This window comes from Salvelinus sp. IW2-2015, linkage group LG11, assembly GCF_002910315.2.
Source record: "Salvelinus sp. IW2-2015 linkage group LG11, ASM291031v2, whole genome shotgun sequence".
NCBI lineage: Eukaryota > Metazoa > Chordata > Actinopteri > Salmoniformes > Salmonidae > Salvelinus > Salvelinus sp. IW2-2015.
This window is the reverse complement of record NC_036851.1, coordinates 9,073,713-9,094,082: the sequence shown is the minus strand read 5'-3', so window position 1 is coordinate 9,094,082 and position 20,370 is coordinate 9,073,713. Positions and strand designations below refer to the sequence as shown.

The following is a 20,370-nucleotide window of genomic DNA, read 5'->3' as shown; positions in this document are numbered from 1 at the left end:
TAGTGTTGTTACAACTCTCCAGGGTCTCTTCCTCTCAGGCAGCTCAGTAATTATAATGTCAGTGCGTGCCTGTCTGTCTGTCTGTAGCAGGGCTGCTCTCCTTTGACCACAGAGCTATTCCTGAATCCCATTAACATTAGTAGCAGCATATTAAAAAAAGCATCTCCCTCTTTCTCAAACATGCAGTAACAGGTCTATGTGGACTGCTGTTTCTCCTGATTTCTTAATGAATATTTAAAAAATATATATATATGAGTGGCCATGTTGCACAAAGCTGAATCTTAATCATGGGTTAAGTTGTGATTGTGTGGGTGGTGGAAATGTCTCCAGTATTGTTTGCATTCCTGTGGTCTTTCTGTGTAGGGGTTCCCAGTGATATTCCATGGAGTGTTGGGAAAAGATGAGAGAGAAGGCAACAGTCCGTCCTTCTTCAACGTGTCAGAGATTGAGGTCCTGGTGGACTACCTCACCAAGTTGATGAAGACCCAGGGCAAGAAGGGCCTGCCCAAACTATCCCCTAAAGACATTGGCATCATCGCTCCCTATAGGAAACAGGTGAGACGTCATCCATGGAGTTAAAGCACACATCATTAACTATACCTGATGTGCAGGAGTTTTACCTAAGTTAATCTGCTGTTTTTAACAGGTTGAGAAAATCCAAAAAGCTCTGAATTTTGTCAAAGAGTTGAGTCAATGGAAGGACATCAAGGAGCTCAAGGTGAGTCCTGYGTTATACATCAGTCTTACAACCTGAGGCCTTTGTTTAGATGAGRCGTTAAAGGTGCAATATGCRGAAATTGCTCCTGGTTGCTAAAATTWWAATTGTTCACCTAATTTCAGTTTGTGACAAAACACATTGTACCATCTAATCCGCTGTGAAATATATTTTCAATAACCAAAAATATTGTATTTTCAGCTGTTTGAAGCTAAAACTAAACWTAAGAACGGGAMGCAAAGAAATAGTGCACATAGAACAGATCTACAGCTTCTTTGACTTTCTTTCAATGAGAAGGACATATCTATAACTTACATTTCTATGTGAATTTGGTCAGGTCAACCAAAAAGTTACATATTGAAGCTTTAAGTGTTGATGAAGCATGTTGTTGTTTCAGGTGGGTTCAGTGGAGGAGTTCCAGGGACAGGAGAGAAAGATCATCATGGTCTCTACCGTCCGCAGTAGCATCAACTACGTTAAGATGGACCAAGACTTTAACCTAGGCTTCCTCACTAACGAGAAGGTTCCCAGCACTTACCTTTTACTCACTCTTACTCTATATGATGTCTGTGTGTGCCCACATGTGTACGTTTTCTGCCCGCRTGTGTACGTTGTGTGTATGCATAAATAATAGTGTAATAGTGCATCATTATCATATTTCCCAGCATGCTCTATTGCAGGTTGATTTTTACAACATTTTGTTTCAAWAKTTATGTTTTTGCATGTATATTGACAGATTAATTAATCTTATGCTACTCAAATATAAATAACATACATTCTTCTCAACTAATCCAATATGTTAGTTGGACTAATTACACCCGTTACTGAAAAGGYCATTCCAGTTTAGATGCTTTCGGTAGTCTCATTTCTTACTCTTCCCAACTCTGGCAGTCATTCTGAATGCAGGTTGCGGGTGAATAAATATWCTAAATGTTGGATATCCCCACTCTGGCTGGATTCCAATAGGAATGACACATTACTTTGCAAACCAGCATAATGTGACTTGCAGGCCTGATGTGGCTTGTAAACCACGAATTTCAGGCCACTGTATCAGGGTAAAAACTAGGCCCTCAACATAAGGCCTTATGAAATACATGTATTGTCTTAAAGAATTCCATTTTAATGATAACATATTTTCTTAGGATCTTACTTTGTGAATGCAATAGGAATGAAAATGGATGAATGCAACAAATACAGTCATGGGTGGTAATTCTACAATTCACTCGAAAGGCAAGGCACTCTGGGAAATATGCAAATAATGCTTTAAACTTAGCAATATGTTAATTTAACACTGAAAAGTGTGGACCCATATAGACACTGGACCAGTGTTAAATTTAACGCTCTCAGTGTTGATTTAACACTGGCAAATGTTCTGTGTACTAGACCCAAGAGAAAGTATTAGCTTTTCACCATGTCCTGCAGTGAAACACTAGGATTTAGAACGCCAGCTAACTGCAACTGTAAATCGCCATTTTTACATCACTGGCAGGAGAGGACATTTTGGAACTCCCTAAAATGGCTGAATTTATAGAGAGTAGCTCCGAGTCTGAGAAGGAGTTCATGGTAGAGGATGAAATAACGTTACTTAGGGAGCCAATAGACCTACTGAAGCCGTTCAGTTTTGAGCCGATCGTTGCCCCAGATCAGAGAGTTCGTTCTCGTAGCACTAATAACACAGACATGCCGCCTGAAACACCTCAACTAGAGGGCTCAGCGGGAAAACTCAATACCGCAGACAGTTTACTGATCCTGCCAGTGAAGCGCTAGCGTCAGTGTTTACTATGGCAATTTAAAATGGCACTGTCCATAGCTGAAATAAACCTTGTCGTCGATAAAAATACTAAATATAGAGAGATTTTTATGTTAAATGAACATGTTTAGTGTTAGTGGATTGAATACATCTTTGCTTAGATTTACTTCCTAAGGTGTTTCCATTCCACTTTAAGTACAGTACCAGTCATGTTTTTTTCTTTATTTTTGCTATTTTCTACATTGTAGAATAATAATTGAAAACATAAAAACTATGAAATAACACATATGGAATCATGTAGTAACCAAAAAAGTGTTAAACAAATCAAAATATATTTTAGATTCTTCAAAGTAGCCACCTTTGCCTTGATGATAGCTTTGTACACTCTTTGCATTCTTTCAACTATCTTCACCTGGAATGCTTTTCCAACAGTCTTGAAGGAGTTCCCACACATGCTGAGCACATTTTGGCTGCTTTCCTTCAATCTGCGGTTCAACTCATCCCAAACCATCTCAATTGGGTTGAGGTCGGGTGATTGTGGAGGCCAGGTCATCTGATGCAGCACTCCATCACTCTCCTCCTTGGTCAAAAAGCCCTTACCCAGCCTGGAGGTGTGTTGAGTCATTGTCCTGTTGAGAAACAAATGATAGTCCCACTAAGCTCAAACCAGATGGGATGGCGTGTCACTGCACAATGCTGTGTTAGCCATGCTGGTTAAGTGTGCCTTGAATTCTAAATAAATCACTGACAGTGTCACCTGCAAAGCACCATCACACCACCACCTCCATGCTTCACGGTGGGAACTACACATGCAGAGATCATCCGTTCATCTACTCTGCATCTCACAAAGGCACGGCGGTTGGAACCAAAAATCTTAAATTTGGACTCATCAGACCAAAGGACTGTCACGTTCTGACCTTAGTTCCTTTTTTATGTCTTTTTTTTGTTTGGTCAGGGCGTGAGTTGGGGTGGGCATTCTATGTTCTATATCTATGTTTTGTTCTATGGTTGTATTTCTGTGTTTGGCCTTGTATGTTCCCAATCAGAGGCAGCTGTCAATCGTTGTCTCTGATTGAGAACCATACTTAGGTAGCCTGTTCCCACCTGTGTTTGTGGTAGTTGTTTCCTTTTTTGTGTTTGTTTCACCATTCAGGACTTTTCGATTTTTGTTGTCTTCACTTTGTTATTTTGTCTTTTTCCCGTGTTCAGTTAATAGATTTAACATGGACACTACTACGCTGCATTTTGGTCCGATCCTTCATATTCCTCATCGGAAGAAGAAGAAAAATCGTTACAAGGACAGATTCCACCGGTCTAATGTCCATTGCTCGTGTTTCTTGGCTCAAGCAAGTCTCTTCTTATTGGTGTCCTTTTGTAGTGGTTTCTTTGCAGAAATTTGACCATGAAGGCCTGATTCACACAGTCTCCTCTGAACAGTTGATGTTGAGATGTGTCTGTTACTTGAACTCTTGAAGCATTTATTTTGCCTGGCAATTTCTGAGGGTGGTAATTAATGAACTTATGCTCTACAGCAGAGGTAACTCTGGGTCTTCCTTTCCTGTGGCGGCCTTCATGAGAGCCAGTTTCATCATAGCACTTGATGGTTTTTGCGACTGCTTTTTCAAAGTTCTTGAAATGTCCGTATTTAYTGACCTTCGTGTCTTAAAGTAACGATGGACTGTCGTTTCTCTTTGCTTATTTGAGCTGKTCTTGCCATAATATGGACTTGGTCTTTTACCAAATAGGGCTATCTTCTGTATACCACCCCCACATTGTCACAACACAACTGATTGGCTGACATATAAAATCTCACATATGGAATCTCACATGTAAAATATATWTTGATGGTTACTACATGATTTCATATGTGTTATTTTGTAGTTTTGATGTTTTCACTATTATTCTACAATGCAGAAAATAGTAAAAATAAAGAAAAACCCTGGAATGAGTAGGTGTGTCCAAACTTTTGACTGGTACTGTATGTCCCATCTTTCTGTGCAACTGTCAGCTGACCCCACCATGTCCTCTCTTCTCTACAGAGGTTCAATGTGGCCATGACCAGAGCCAAGGCCCTGCTGATAGTGGTGGGAAACCCTGTTATCCTCAACAAGGACCCAACTTGGGAGCGGTAAGACCTTTGTTCTCCCAAGGGCCGAGGAAAGTTAACGTGAGGAGAATGTTATCTATCCTCTGTAGAATGGAATGAATCCACTCTGACTACTGAGGATGACAATTAGTGTAGGAGGAATATGATTGGWATATAATAATTCAATCTGACTCCATAATCACGTGAATAAATGCAATAGGCCTTAAGCATCTCTGGCAAGTCCAGCAAGAAAGCTAGTCTTTGCTCACCTGTCCCATTAACTATAATTACACGTGTCTAAGATAACTGTTATGCAATTAACAATGTCCAGATACTAKGAGCTAATTCTAGCAATCAAAGTTCCAGCATTGAGTCAAGCTTAGYGCAGAGATGTAAAGTTAGAACCCAAGCATAGGCYATGTGTAGTGTAAATAACATGTACCATTAGACCATTACATCAAAGAATAATTAAGGAAAATATTACTCTGAAATATGAGGACWACCGTACATATTGTGTGTCCTGTATAGTCATAAGGATTGGCGGATGTCCGGCCCCCGAGTAACCTCCCTTGAAACCTATCAGGGCCAGGGAGAGTTTAAGAGAGGTTCATGGTACACCCTAGACTCTCCGGCTCCGGTCGTGGGGGATGGGAATGGAGTGTGCAGCTCAGGGTTGCGAGGTGCTGATGACGGTCACCAGCAAGGAATTCGTAACAATTACAGTTATGCAATAAGAATACAATTATCAAAGAGCACACACAAGAAGTCTTACATTTTAAAAAGATACACCATTATTAAGCATAACAAATACACCACTATGGCATACAAAGTATGACATTGTTTTACAATGACTCCCTGAACGAAGCAACGCTTTTTTTTGTTCTAACCAGGACAGATCTCCACTTCAATAACACCCAGTGTTTAATTTCCATCACTCTGCTTTGCCAAAACAATTAAACAAAAGCATAACAATTCACACACATTCTCTAGTCTAATCAACACAATAATAGGAGCGCACAATCTGGSCTGCTCCCACTTTGAACTGACCGGCTCCTGGCCAACACTTTAACACGGCAACTCTGGGGAAAATATGTATCCATAACATGTACAGTACAATAAGGAATATCAACATTCACAGCTCTTTATGAACTCTTGAAACAATTGAAACATGACAAATGAATTCACAGTAACATTCATTTTGTCAAGTTTCATCAGTCTTCACACCTCCGTCAGTAATCCCCAGGGCCCCGGAAAAAGCCAATGACGAAGGTGTTTCACTCCTGTGATATGCAAACATACGGCCATCGAAATCCGGACAATGCCATAAATTGTGATCGAATCATCACGCTGTGCTGGCGTCAGCAAGTCACCAGACACAAGGGCCACCCTCTCTCATTTCTTTCCCACTACACTCTTAGGAAGAAAAGGTGCGGAGGGCGGAGCTGCATGTTGGAGTGAACGGCTGTTGAGAGGCTCCTGACAACTTTTTTGCGAAATAAACATCTAACGTCTCAACCCCTACTCTTATTGACCTTTTAAACAACGTTCTTTTCTAAGACAACATTGTAACTTTTCTGTGTGTAAAAATGCAGAGTTAATAAGCGACCCAAAGACAATAAATCCTATCGGAGGCCTACTCCTTCACCAAACAACGAGACAGACATGGCGGAAGGCACAGGCAAAACCGTGACACTTACAGAACTTACTCGCATGCAAAAAACCGGGCGTTGGGGAAAACTACGTGTTGCTTTAGCTGAGGGATCTTTAAGGCTATATTGCTGAACTGGACCCAAAATCGAGGGCGCATTCGAACGTCGCGTCGCAGGCCCAGAGTATTGGGGGACCTTTAGAGGGTCTTCTGAATTCAAACGCTGCGTTAGGATCGACGAAGTTTAGGAGAAGCTGTCTCGTCACTGCAGCGGTAGGGTTGCCAGAGGCTCTCTTGTGAAGTGGTCGACCTGGAGGGCCGTTCAGCGTAAAAAAATAATCAAAATATATCTTCGCGTGTTGGTCTGGCCAGGAGCTGGAGGACGGAGAGACAGAGGAGAGGCGGGCTCTCGCCCCACCGACTTCGTTCGCCAAAGCTACTGAGGAGGATGCAATGGGATCGGATGTTTTGGGGCTTCGGGACCCCCAGCTGGACCTGCACATAACGCGCCCTTGTATCCGTGCCCTGGAACCGCGCCACGTCCTCGCCCATCATCATTCGTTGTCACAGTGTCAAGACCAAGATCTTGTCGCCTGCCGAGGCCCGACTGAGGGCAACCTTTACATAAAGGCACCCTTCCGGTCTATGATGATTATTGCGCCCGATGTTGGCAAAGGACCGCGGCGCCTACAGGGATGTCATGACCAAGCGTAGCTCTTACAAACTCCATCTTCGCCCAGCCTTGCTCTTCCCTGCAAGACTAAGAATTACCCCGCCTTCCGTGAAAGATCTGGCTCTCCTCGGTCTTGGACGCAGAGAAGTTTATCGAGGGAACATACGCCAATCCCCCGTACAGGTTAGAGTGCATTGTCATTGTTGTTTAGGTCTCTGCTCATTGGAATCGATCCATACTTATACCATAACGGGTGAAACCTAAATGAACGGTCCTCAACGAGGGCTACCGAACTGTAACATGCTGTGGAGGGCGGCTTCAGTGTTCTAAAGTCACTTCCATTCTGGCTGTGTTCAGAGCGATGCCTCCAGGTTTGACCATTGACACTTTCGGTTGAACATACTTATATTCCCCATTTTTTTGTGCCCTTTGTTTCGTTATTATTTTCATTCTTACATTTATTGTATTCCAATACCATTTATTACTGGCTTGCATGGGACTGGGTGAACGGTTGGGAAGGGGCAGACACAGACACCTAGGATAGCAAGTTGAAGTTTGGTGCCCCCTTCCTGCCTCTGGTCTTAACCGAGGCCCGCTCTCTCCGATTTAGACCCCCACCAGCCCTCTTAGTGTCTTATAGGTGTGTGTACATATAATTACTATTGCGTTACTTTATAATTATTTTCATCTTAGCATGTTACCCAATAATGTATGTGTATATTTTAAACTGTGTAGAATTTTTTCTGGGCAGAATGTTTGTGTAGTTAGGTATTGTTATGCATAATATATGTAATATATATTTTGTTAATATCTTTTAACATGTATTTGGGTGCTGGGGTGTGTGTATGTGTATGTATATATTAATATATATGTGTATATGTGTGTTATGTATGTATGTATGTGTCTGTATGTAATGTATTATATAATTATAACCTTTTTATTTTTTATTTTATTTTTTCTGGTTGGGGGTACGTTAATTTAGAAAAATTCTTGTTTTCCTATCATAACCCACAATATGTAAATGTTCTGCTTGTCTGTCGGTTGCTGATGGTTCATGTTTATACGGCATTGCTTAGCTATAATCTTGTGCTGCTAAATATCTTGCTTTATCTCAGGGATTGACCCAAGATGACGCTTAATGTGCGCAATGATGTTTAAGTTGCACTTTCCCTCTTTTAGGTTTATTACATGTTAAAATTTGAACACTTTACTCGCGGGGGCCTCCTCAGTTCAATCTTAGTGAATCGTGAGGAGTGAGAGGTGAACGTATAAGTTGGATTTATAAACTTGTCACCTCTTTGTTCGAGGTCGCGCCTACGTGCTTTTTTGGCATCGGCCAGACAATGTGTTATATTTTAATTTTTATATTTTTTCTCTCGCTTATTTGTGTATGCCCTTTAAGGTGGGTTGATCCGGGAGGTGTAAATATGGGGGAAGTAGGGTACAGGTGGAAGTAAGGTGCTTTGTATAGGGGGAGGGGGGACTGGCTTTGGACACTGCTCGGTGTTTTAGTCGGTGGCTTACATAATGCTGATCGGGACAGTTTGTGCGCTTGCTTACCTTTTACTGAAGTTACAGTTATGCAGGCCACCACATAGGAAACACAAATGAACGAGGGGGGGCGGGGCTCCATTCACTTCCTGGAATGCAAGGTTTAACGAACCAATTAAGAGAGGCAATCCTAGGTGTGCCAACTTGAAAGGCCGGGGACTCTCGTCTGATATCAATTTTGTGCAGAGAAACATCTGAAAAAATTAATTCTCCATAGCAGACAAAGTAGGCGGGTGGAGGGCAAGTGTATCACTCGTAACTTCTCTGCCAAAACAGGGCACAGCGATTCTGGTACAAAGGAATTCCCTTTCTACATTAAAACCACTTTTGTGGATAAAGAGGGGGTCGTATATGTCCTAATAGGAGAGATCCACTCTACTTCTGTACATCTACTAAATATCTATGGCCAAACATTGATAACCCCTCTTTTTTCAAAAGAGTCCTTTGCCCTGATTCCAGATGTCTCCCACACTAACCTGGTTTCATCGAGGGGACCTTAACGTGTGTAGACCAATAACTTGGACAGATCCTCTACCCGAGCGAAACCCCACCACCTATTCAAGTGAAATTCTTGAATACCTACAAAGGATTCCTAACTTATTTTGATATATGGAGGATCAACTAACCCTACGGGGAGGGAAACTCCTTCTTTACTCTCATGTTCCACAATGTTTATCCGAATTGACTACTTTTGTGTGATGCCTAAAACTACTGCCCCTTACCTGTAATGTGAGGTATGATATTATAATCTCCGACCACAGTCCACTCACCTTCTCCTGAGACTGAGCTGACATCGTACCAAACGAAGAGGGTCTGGAGGTTTGAATCCTCAGCTCCTCACAGAACCAACATCTCTGTGAACATCTTAAAGACCAATTGCATTTTTCTGTTGATACCAACGACAACACAGAACTTCCCCAACACTTATTGTGGGAACACTGAAGGCTTGCTTTATTTGAGAGGCTGTTATCATCTCCTTTCAGATACCAGGAGTAGGCAAAACAGGGGAAAATTTGGTAAAACTGGAGGGACCAAATTCAACTTACTCTGGATAGGAGAATGCTGAACTCCATCTATGGAGAACCATAAAAAATTACCTCTTTAAAATTTATATAATCAGATCTCTCAGCTAAAACATTGCTAAATCCTTTCTCTACGCCAAGCAAAAATATTTTTGAGTTTGGTGACAACCACACAAATTACTCGCCAGACAACTTCGAAAAATGTGAGTGACCGAGTGATTCACAAAGTTAAATCATCTTCTGGGGAATGTTACTCTCTCTCCCCCAAAGACATCAATACAGAGAGTGTTCCGACAGTATTTTAATGAGGACTCTGATATACATTCTAGATCCTACCCCTTAATTATGAAAATCTTTTTGGAAGGACTGTAATCTCCTGCCCTGAACCAGGAAGATTCTAAACTTCCTGAATAAGGAAATTTCTCTAGCAAGGAAATTCGAGAAAACACATTAAATCTCTAAAGAGTGCAAGGACCCGGGCGCCAGATGGATACCCTGGGAATTCTACTAAAACATTCAGCAACATGCTCTCTGCCCACGCTGCACAAAGTATGGTTCAGGCCAAAGGAGGAGGGAGCTCTCGCCATCTACTTTGGATGAAGCATTCTCATATACAGTTTTTTACATTAAAGAAGGTAAAGAATCCGGAAGAGGTAGGCGTCATACAGGACCAATATCCCTCCTTAATACAGACCAAAAGATTTAGCAAAAACCCTGGCAACAGGCTTTGCCACTTTAATTGGCAAATTGTTCACTCGGACCAGACCGGCTTTATTCCCGAACAGAAAAACTCATTTTACTTCAGATCTTCAGGCGCCTCTTCAACATTATGTATTCTCAGAGGTTAACCAACATGGACCTTGCCGTGATATCTCTTGACGCCGAGAAGGCTTCGGTGACCAAAGTTGAGTGGTCCAATCTGTTCAAAAGTCCTAACAGAATTTAATATTTGGAGATGGTTCTAAATTGGATCCAGCTTTATATTAGGAAACCCCTCTGTCGAGAATACTCACTAACCAATCACTGTCGCCCCGATTAACCTTTACAGAGGACAGGCAGGTGTGCGCTGTCCCTTAGCTCTTCGCCCTAATCATTGAACGTGCTCGCTCAGGCGATTAGATCTGATCCAGCATACACGGCTAAATACTAAGATACTCTAATAAAGATCTCCCTATACGCAGATGACATTCTCCTCTATGAACAGAACCCCAAGCTAGTTTTTCCAGCTATTTCTTGATGTGATTAATTGTTTGGTACCTGTCTCGGGATACAGGATAAATTGGAACAAGGAGTGAATTATGCCCATACGGTTACAAAACACCTCCTTGGCTAGAACTTCTTCAGTTAAAGGTATCTGTCAGAAAAATTTACCTATCTAGGAATTGTAGTTACCAAACAGATACTCCTTACTATTTAAAGAGAATCCCCCTCTGATGCAAAAAACTCCAAGACAACATACATTTTGGAGAAACTCTCCGCAATTTTCTGCTGCGGAAGAATTAAGCCATTAAATGGTCTTCCTCCCACAACTACTCTACCTATCCAGAACACCAGTATTCATACCTAAACCTTTCATAAACAACTGGGACTCAATTATTCAAATCCTTTGCATCTGGGATTATAAAACACACAGATAGGTAAAACACACCTCTTGCAAATACAAGATGGAAAGGAGGATTGTCTCTCCCAATTTTATATTTTATTACTGGGCCGCTAACCTGCCGCGCGGTACGTTTTGCTGGATGACGCCGGTCCGTCACCCAGGCGCTTAGATGGAACGTGAGGAGTGTCACCCCTTCTCTATCGGTGCCTGTGTGATTTGTCGCCTGTCAATCTGGAGAGGTCACTTTATCTTAACAATCCTGATTTACATAGCACGTCCGAATCTGGAAGCAAATTTAAAACCCACTTCGAGCTTAGACCAATCATTCATGCTCCCTGTTGCCAGGAACCCCTCCTTTGCCCCCTCTAACCCTTGATAACACCTTTGAGCAAATGGAAGTTGGGTGATAAGTACCATAGGGATATTATAGAAGGGAACCTTTGCTTTCCTTTGAGTTGCTGAGGGAAAACTTATAATCTTCCAGAAGTAACTCTTCAGATACCTACAAATCAGAGACTATGTTAGAAAACACCTCCCAACATCCCGGGAACGCTAGCCTTCCATGTTTGGCGGATGCCCTAAAAACATCCCCCACCTCAGCAAAACTGTGATATTCGTTTATATGAGCTTTTCAATCTGTTAGCACACCTTTTACAGAGCCATTAAGGCAAAAATGGAGGAGAAACTTAGGGACTGACATCTCAGCTGTCAGACTGGAAGATAGCTTGGAGCTACATCCACCCTACCTGCTCCATTTAACTCCAGACCCGTCTCATACAATTCAATGTATTACACAGATTTTACACTATTCCAAACCAAACTTGCATAGGATATTTCCTATAATCCCCGTATGTGTGATAATGGCAGGCTGCCACAGGGTTTACACTACTCCACTTGCTTGCAACCCTATGCTCTAGCTTGTATGGATACTGGAGTGGAATTTTTAGGATCCTGCTCGGATGTTTTGAGGACTTCATTTGATCCAGACCCGCTTTGAAATCCTGAGTGTCGGATTCCCTAAAACGGATAACCAACCCCCAAAAAACAACTCATCTCTTACAGTCTCATTTCGGGCAAAAAAAATTTAATCTTGTTGTTTTGGAAAAAAGAGGGGAAGCGCCCACACCATTAGCCTCAGCGGAATTGGCAACACTGTACACTTAGAAAGAATTAGATATAATCTGAACAATAAATTATCAACATTTGTCAAATCTGGCAGCCTTCCTCTACTACTAGACCATTGTGGCGCTGTGAATTTTACTTTTAACGCACTCTCAATTGTAATATTTAATCCACCTTTGGTCAGCGGTGTGCTGGCCACCGCCACCCGAGCAGTTGGGTCGATTAATAAGGGTAGGGATAAAGGGGGGAAGAAGGGGGGGAGGGATAAGGGGGGGGGGGTAAGGGGGGACACCTACCCTCTTTCTTATATACCTGTCCATGTTCATGTAGTCTGTTTGTCGTAATATTTGTTTGTACCGGAACCCTGGGTCTTTTTGTTTCTGTCTGCTATTTAATGTATAGATAAGAGAACTGTATACCTGGCTTTTTATACCGATACACCATTCTGTAGTGTTCAATAAAAAATATGTTGAACGAGAAAAAGGTTCTATCTAGAACCAAAAAAGGTTTTCGCTGCTCCATAGGAGAACCCTTTTTAGAGCTCCTTTTGGTTCCAGAGCAGAAACTCTTTGGGTTCCATGTAGAACCCTTTCCACAGAGGGTTCTACATGGAACCCAAAATAGTTCTGCTTACACCAAATCTAATCAAATTATTTATATAGCCCTTCGTACATCAGCTGATATGTCAAAGTGCTGTACAGAAACCCAGCCTAAAACCCCAAACAGCAAGCAATCAAGGTGTAGAAGCACGGTGGTAGGAAAAACTCGCCTAGAAAGGCCAAAACCTAGAAGAAACTTAGAAGAGGAACCAGGCTATGTGGGGTGGCCAGTCCTCTTCTGGCTGTGCCGGGTGGAGATTATAACAGAACATGTTCAAAGTTCATATATGACCAGCATGTCAAATAATAATAATCACAGTAGTTGTCAGAGGGTGCAGCAAGTCAGCACCTCAGGAGTAATGTCAGTTGGCTTTTCATAGCCATCATTAGAGTATCTCTACCGCCGCGTCTCTAGAGAGTTGAAAACAGCAGGTCTGGACAGTAGCACGTCCGGTAAACAGGTCGGTTCCATAGCCGCAGGGAACAGTTAAACTGGAGCCAGCAGCACGGCCAAGTGGACTGGGACAGCAAGGATCATTCATGTCAGGTCGTCCTGAGGCATGGTCCTAGGGCTCAGGTCCTCCGAGAGAGAGAAAGAAAGAGAGAATTAGAGAGAGCATACTTAAATTCACACAGGACACCGGATAGACAGGAGAAGTACTCCAGATATAACAAACTGACCCTAGCCCCCCGACACATAAACTACTGCAGCATAAATACTGGAGGTTGAGACAGAGGGTCAGAGACACGTGGCCCTCCGATTATACCCCGGACAGGGCCAAACAGGCAGGATATAACCCCACCCACTTTGCCAAGCACAGCCCCACACCACTAGGAGGGTATCTTTCAACCACCAACTACCATCCTGAAGAAGTCCGAGTATAGCCCACAAAGATCTCCGCCACGGCACAACCCAAGGGGGGCGCCAACCCAGACAGGAGATCACGTCAGTGACTCAACCCACTCAAGTGACGCACCCCTCCTAGGGACGGCATGAAAGAGCACCAGTAAGCCAGTGACTCAGCCCCTGTAATAGGGTTAGAGGCAGAGAATCCCAGTGGAGAGAGGGGAACCGGCCAGGCAGAGACAGCAAGGGCGGTTCGTTGCTCCAGAGCCTTTCCGTTCACCTTCACACTCCTGGGCCAGACTACACTCAATCATATGACCCACTGAAGAGATTAGTCTTCAGTAAAGACTTAAAGGTTGAGACCGAGTCTGTCACGCCCTGGCCTTAGTATTCTTTGTTTTCTGTAATATTTTGGTTAGGTCAGGGTGTGACAGGGGGGATGTGTGTGTGTATTTGTCTCATCTTGGGTGGTTGTATGGTATAGGGGGGTTTAGTAGAGTGTATGGGTTTGTGTTGAGTGTAGGTATCTAGGTATGTCTATGGTTGCCTGAATGGTTCTCAATCAGAGACAGCTGTCATTCATTGTCTCTGATTGGGAGCCATATTTAAGGCAGCCATAGGCATTAGGTTAATGTGGGTAATTGTCTATGTGTAGTGTTTAGTGTCAGCACTATTTGTTTGAATATCTTCACGGTCGTCTGTTTGTTGTTTTTGTTCGTTTGTTCGTCTTCATAATAAAAAGAAGATGTCGTTCTATCACGCTGCGCCTTGGTCCACTCTGCCTCATTACGACGATCGTGACAGAGTCTGCGTCTCTCACATGGGTAGGCAGACCATTCCATAAAAATGGAGATCTATAGGAGAAAGCCCTGCCTCCAGCTGTTTGCTTAGAAATTCTAGGGACAATTAGGAGGCCTGCGTCTTGTGACCGTAGCGTACGTGTAGGTATGTACGGCAGGACCAACTCGGAAAGATAGGTAGGAGCAAGCMCATGTWACGCTTTGTAGGTTAACAGTAAAACCTTGAAATCAGCCCTTGCCTTAACAGGAAGCCAGTGTAGGGAGGCTAGCACTGGAAAAAGGGATCTACTTTGCACCAAAAAGGGTTCTCCCATGGGGACAGCTGCAGAACCCTTTTGGAACCCTCTACCGCCACATACACATATTGGTGCTCTCTTCTCTTTTCTTAAGTAGAATAAAGAACCCAGGACAACTCCTCGTTATAGTTGCTATATGTATGGCTYAGTTGGTAGAGCACRGTGCTTTCAATGCCAGGATTGTGGGTTCGATTYCYGAGGCCACCCATACGTAAAATGTATGTACACATGACTGTAAGTGGGTTTGGATGATTTTGTTTGATTTTTTTTAGCTCACTCAACACTGTCTGTGTGTTCAGGTTTATCAGCTATTGTGTGGAGGAGGAGGGRTACACTGGCTTCGACTTCACTGACGCTGAAGGAGAAGAAGATGTAGTAACACGACTGGCTTCCCTTAAAATCACGGTGGAGTGTTCCACAGGTCTGGCAAAGGAGAGTGACCTCTAGCAGTATGTCCATCCAGAGTGGAGGACTGAGCAGTAGCCTTCTGGACACCAGCAAAGCTGTGCAGGAGCTAGGGCTGTGRCGGTCATGACATTTTGTCAGCCGGTCTCATGGTAATTGACAGTTAATCAACATAAACATGGTGAGCATCTCCAGGCCTCCACGCATACAAGCCGCTGATGCACGCCTTTGGAACATCTACATTTAAAAAAAGTCAAATAAATCTATTTTAATATACACCATCACAATAAATCCATTATTTGTTTTAGGCAGGTCTAAAGAAACATTATATGAAGATAATTTGTTTTCAGAAGAACAGAATATGAGTTGAGTATATTTATTTATTTAACCTTTATTTAATCAGGAAGGGCTCATTGAGATTTGAAATCTCTTTTTCGAGAGTGTCCTGGCCAAGATAGGCAGCACCAAGTCATTAGACAATTACAGACAGACAACATGAAAAACTGCAAGTAATCTAGTAAAAACCATAGAATTCACAAGAGTAAAATCATAAAACAGAAAATTAAAAACCTTGACAGGTCAGGGAATAAGTCTCAAAATCCTTCATCGGTGATTTAAAAACACCAATCGTGACAAGTTCTTACAGTTTAAAGTATTTTGTAAGGCGTTCCAAGCAGATGGCGCAGAGTACATAAAAGCCCTTTTACCAAATTCATTTCGGAAATTTCTAACAGTTAGCAGGATAAAGTCCTGCGAACGAAGAGAGTACCCACCACATTTATGAACAATAAAAATGCCCAAATAAAATGGTAGTAAACCCAAAATGGCTTTGTAAATAAAAGTTTACCAGTGACTGAGCCTACGAGTGACTAGAGAAGGCCAGCCARCCKTSGTATACAAAGTGCAGTGGTGCGTAAGGGTTTTGCAGTTTAAATAAATCTCAATGCGCCATGGTAAAGGGTGTCAATTGATCTCAAACACTGAGTGGAAGCATTCGTATATATAAAATATCCCCATAGTCTAGTAAAGGCATAAATGTAGCTGATACTAGCCTCCTGGCTTCAAAACAAAAACAGGCCTTATTCCTAAAATAAAATCCCAACTTCAGCTTCAATTTTTTTGTAAGTTGTTGAATATGCAATTTAAAAGAGAGTCCGTAATCAATTCAAATTCCAAGATATTTATATAAGGTTACACTCTCAATCTCATTGCCCTGACAGGTAGTAATAGGTGAAAGGTTCAGAGATCTATTTCTTGATTTAGAAAGCACCATTAGTTTAGTTTTGTCAGTATTGAGGATAAGCTTCAATTGACACAAGGTATGTTGAACAGTATAAAAAGCAGTTTGCAAGTTCTGGAAAGCTTTTGTGCGAGASGAGGCACAACAATAAATAACAGTATCATCAACATAAAAGTGAAGTTGCGCATTTTTCAAATTTTTGTCTAAATTATTTATAGAAATAGTGAATAAGAGGGGACCAAGTACAGAGCCCTGGGGCACACCATTACAGACAGACAATTTAATATGACTATGTTATCTGGCTATAGGCTGTARGCTTGTTAATTTAGTAGACAAKAAATGCTTTTAAGTCCCATTCCATTATTTTATATTATAGGATTTWATAGTAAGAAGAATATAATTGAACYTAGCTGAATAAAACAGAAAGGATATTTTTCCCATTTCGGAGCGAGTGCKCATATGAAGTGGCGATGTTGAGCGTTAAAGTGATCATTTGAACARGTCCTATACAGTGCACTGGGAAAGTATTCAGACCCCATGACTTATTCCACTTTTTGCTACGTTATAGCCTTATTCTAAAATGGATGAAATTGTTTTTTTTTCTCTCATCAATCTACACACAATACCCCATAATGACAAAGCATTGTTTTCAAATGTATTCAAAATAAACAACTGAATTATCACATTTACATAAGTATTCAGACCCTTTACTCAGTACTTTGTTGAAGCACCTTTGGCAGCGATTACAGCCTCGAGTCTTCTTSGGTATGATGCTACAAGCTTGGCACACCTGTATTTGGGGAGTTTCTCCCATTCTCTGCAGATTCTCTCAAGMTCTGTCAGGTTGGATGGGGAGCGTCGCTGCACAGCTGTTTTCAGGTCTCTCCAGAGATGTTCGATCGGGTTTAAGTCCGGGCTMTGGCTGAGCCACTCAAGGACATTCAGAGACTTGKCCCGAAGCCACTCCTGTGTTGTCTTGGCTGTGTGCTTARGATCATTGTCCCTTTGGAAGGTGAACCTTCGCCCCAGTCTGAGTTCCTGAGCGCTCTGGAGCAGGTTTTCATCAGGCGTCTCTCTGTACTTTGCTCCGTTCATCTTTCCCTTGATCCTGACTAGTCTCCCAGTCCCTGCTGCTGAAAAACATCATGATGATGCCACCACCATGCTTCACTGTAGGGATGGTGCCAGGTTTCCTCCAGACGTGATACTTGACATKCAGGCCAAAGAGTTCAATCTTGGTTTCATCAGACCAGAGAATATTGTTTCTCACGGTCTGAGAGTTTTTAGGTACTTTTGGGCAAACTCCAAGCTGGCTGTCGGGTGCCTTTTACTGAGGAGTGGCATCTGTCYGGCCACTCTACCATAAAGGCCTGATTGGTGGAGTGCTGCAGAGATGGTTGTCCTTCTGGAAGGATCTCCCATTTSCTTAGAGGAACTCTGGAGCTTTGTCAGAGTGGCCATCGGGTTCTTGGTCGCCTCCCWRACCAAGGCCCTTCTCCCTCGATTGCTCAGTTTGGTCGGGCGGCCAGCTCTAGGAAGAGTCTTGGTGGTTCCAAACTTCTTCCATTTAAGAATGATGGAGGCCACTGTGTTCTTGGGGACCTTCAATGCTGCAGACATTTTKTGGTACCTTTYCCCAGATCTGTGCCTYRACACAATCCTGTCTCGGAGCTCTAGTTGTAGAAACATCTCAACGATGATCAATGGAAACAGGATGCACCTGAGCTCAGTTTCGAGTCTCATAGCAAAGGGTCTAAATACTTATGTAAATATGTTGTTTCTGCTTTTTTTTGTAATACATTTGCAAATATTTCTAAAAACCTGTCTTCGCATTATCATTATGGGGTATTGTGTGTAGATTGTTTAGGAAAAATAGTAATTTAATAAATTTTAGATTTATGTGGAATGTGGTCAAGGGGTCTCAATACTTTCCGAATGCACTGTGTGCTAGATTTAGAGTTATTTGGCAACTTTAGTTGTAAATGATACAAACCTTTGAATGTCTCACAAATCAAAACAAACCATGATGTGACGATGATTTGAAAAAGTCACAAAAAAAACTTGCTCTCTATTCCTTGCCTCTCATCAAGTGATCATATTTTCACAATTCACAATTTAATCCTGTCTTTACTAATATGTAAAATTTGTYTTGATTTAGAATGGCCATTTAACAAATGGGGAGGAACAGGGGCAGGGGAAAAAATACATGTCATCAGTATGCACTCGAATAGCGAATGGAGGCCGCTTTCCCACTAGTTCGTTTTTCAATCATGCTGGTAGGCTACTTCACATCAACCACTGTGAGGATGATGCAGCTTCTTGCTAAACGATAGGTTAATATTTTGCGCCAAACTCTGTATGCCATGGGCTCTCCAAMCCTGTTCCTGCAGCTACCCAGTGCTTAATTTGGGAAACCAAGTGAAATCTGTTCGGGGACATTGATAGTAACATGTTTYCACAACAAAACATATTTCATGAAGKTCACCGCCCATCTCTGAGTGCTGGCGAAAGGAATGAAGGAGAGAGGAGATGGAAATGCACGGTGGTAAGATATATTCTGTAGCTAAAAGTAATGTCAGCCTATTAATTATGAAAATATAAAAAACACCCTAGGCTATTCAAAATCAAATAAAAATGTACTATAATTGTAGGCTTAGCCATCATGCTTAATCAATTAACCAACGGCATTGCCTAGGCCTAAACGTTTTCCCCTAGACTCATGGATAGAACGTTTGGAGCGTAGCATAAGCAGTCCATCCAGTCCATCCAGTATGCATAATAATACAGTCCACACTCAAAGGTGATTACTAGAATTTATTTAATTTKATAGTATAAGCTGCTAGACCAATTATGTACCAAATACATCTTAAATGCATAAAATGCGGTAGGCTATGTATTGTATAACGGCACAATCATTATTTTAATTCAGTTTTTTTTTTCGGGCTTGGGCTCATAGGCCTATGCATAAACTCTAATATGCATATGGGGTTTTTGAATGAATGATCAGCTTAGAAAGCGCTGTCCATTTCGGTGTGTTTGAAACAACATCCTCAACGACCATGTTTTCCACTTTAACCTGCTGTTTAACTTCTTTCTTCAATTGATCATTCACAGTGAGGTGAGTTTTAAAAGCATAATACTGTTTTGATGTGATTTTTGAACACATTTGCATTGATGTCAGAGTGGTTAGAGGGACAATAGAGCCCTGAGTACCAGGCCATTAGTGACCTGATGGTTGTGAGCGAGTTGGGTACTACCAATGCATGTCCAGAGTGCATAAAAGGAGATTACTGTGACTCAACGGTCACATGAAATTCTACTGCGGTCATGACTCATGACTGCCAGTGGCGGTAATATGGTCACCGCAACAGCCCTTGGGAGCTACAAAATTATACCGGAGGTACTGTACGTCTCAAACTGACATTCCAGACATATTTTTGCTGCCTTTTGTGAACTTGATATCAAAATGAAGTATAGCAATCAATTGGCAACAACTATATTTTGGAAAGGTTTGGAAAGTTATGTCTCGATGGATGATTGAAATCCTTGCTCAGCAGAAACTGGATGAAATCTTCAGCCTGACAAGTTCACTGTTTTGTAATAGGAAATGTCCCACTGACAAGTGACCAATGGAAACAAACACATTCCTACTACTTTAAAGGCAGTATCTCCTCAGAGCATATGATGGGAGTGTATTTAATATTCAAAATACATATATTTTCTGCTTGTGGTAATGTATTTTTATACCTCCRTTGTATTTTCAGTATGCCGACAATTGAACCACTACATTTTAGATACAGTAGTATGATGACTATTGGATCAGTGTCASCTGGTCTAACATTCATGTTTCAGTCGCTCAGGAATCTGTAACCGTGTACTGTAAGTTCATGTCTCACTACTACATCCCTAACTGAAGCAGGGGCTGCTAAACTGGAAAACAAGCGATAAATGATTTTGGATTCGCACATAGCTTTCATCGTCTGTGTGTAAAATGGAACAACTGGAATAGGGAG

The 20,370-nt window shown here is 42.0% G+C and overlaps 1 protein-coding gene across 1 annotated transcript; it reads left to right on the top strand.

Annotated features, from left to right (window-relative positions):
- Nucleotides 1-335: 335 nt before the first annotated feature.
- LOC139028361 (putative helicase mov-10-B.1) lies at nucleotides 336-20,364 on the top strand. Its single transcript, XM_070445526.1, has 5 exons — nucleotides 336-555; nucleotides 647-718; nucleotides 1,113-1,238; nucleotides 4,505-4,593; nucleotides 15,012-20,364. Exons 1-5 carry the CDS (start codon nucleotides 478-480, stop codon nucleotides 15,157-15,159), a joined length of 513 nt encoding a protein of 170 aa, XP_070301627.1. The 5' UTR covers nucleotides 336-477; the 3' UTR covers nucleotides 15,160-20,364.
- Nucleotides 20,365-20,370: the final 6 nt, after the last annotated feature.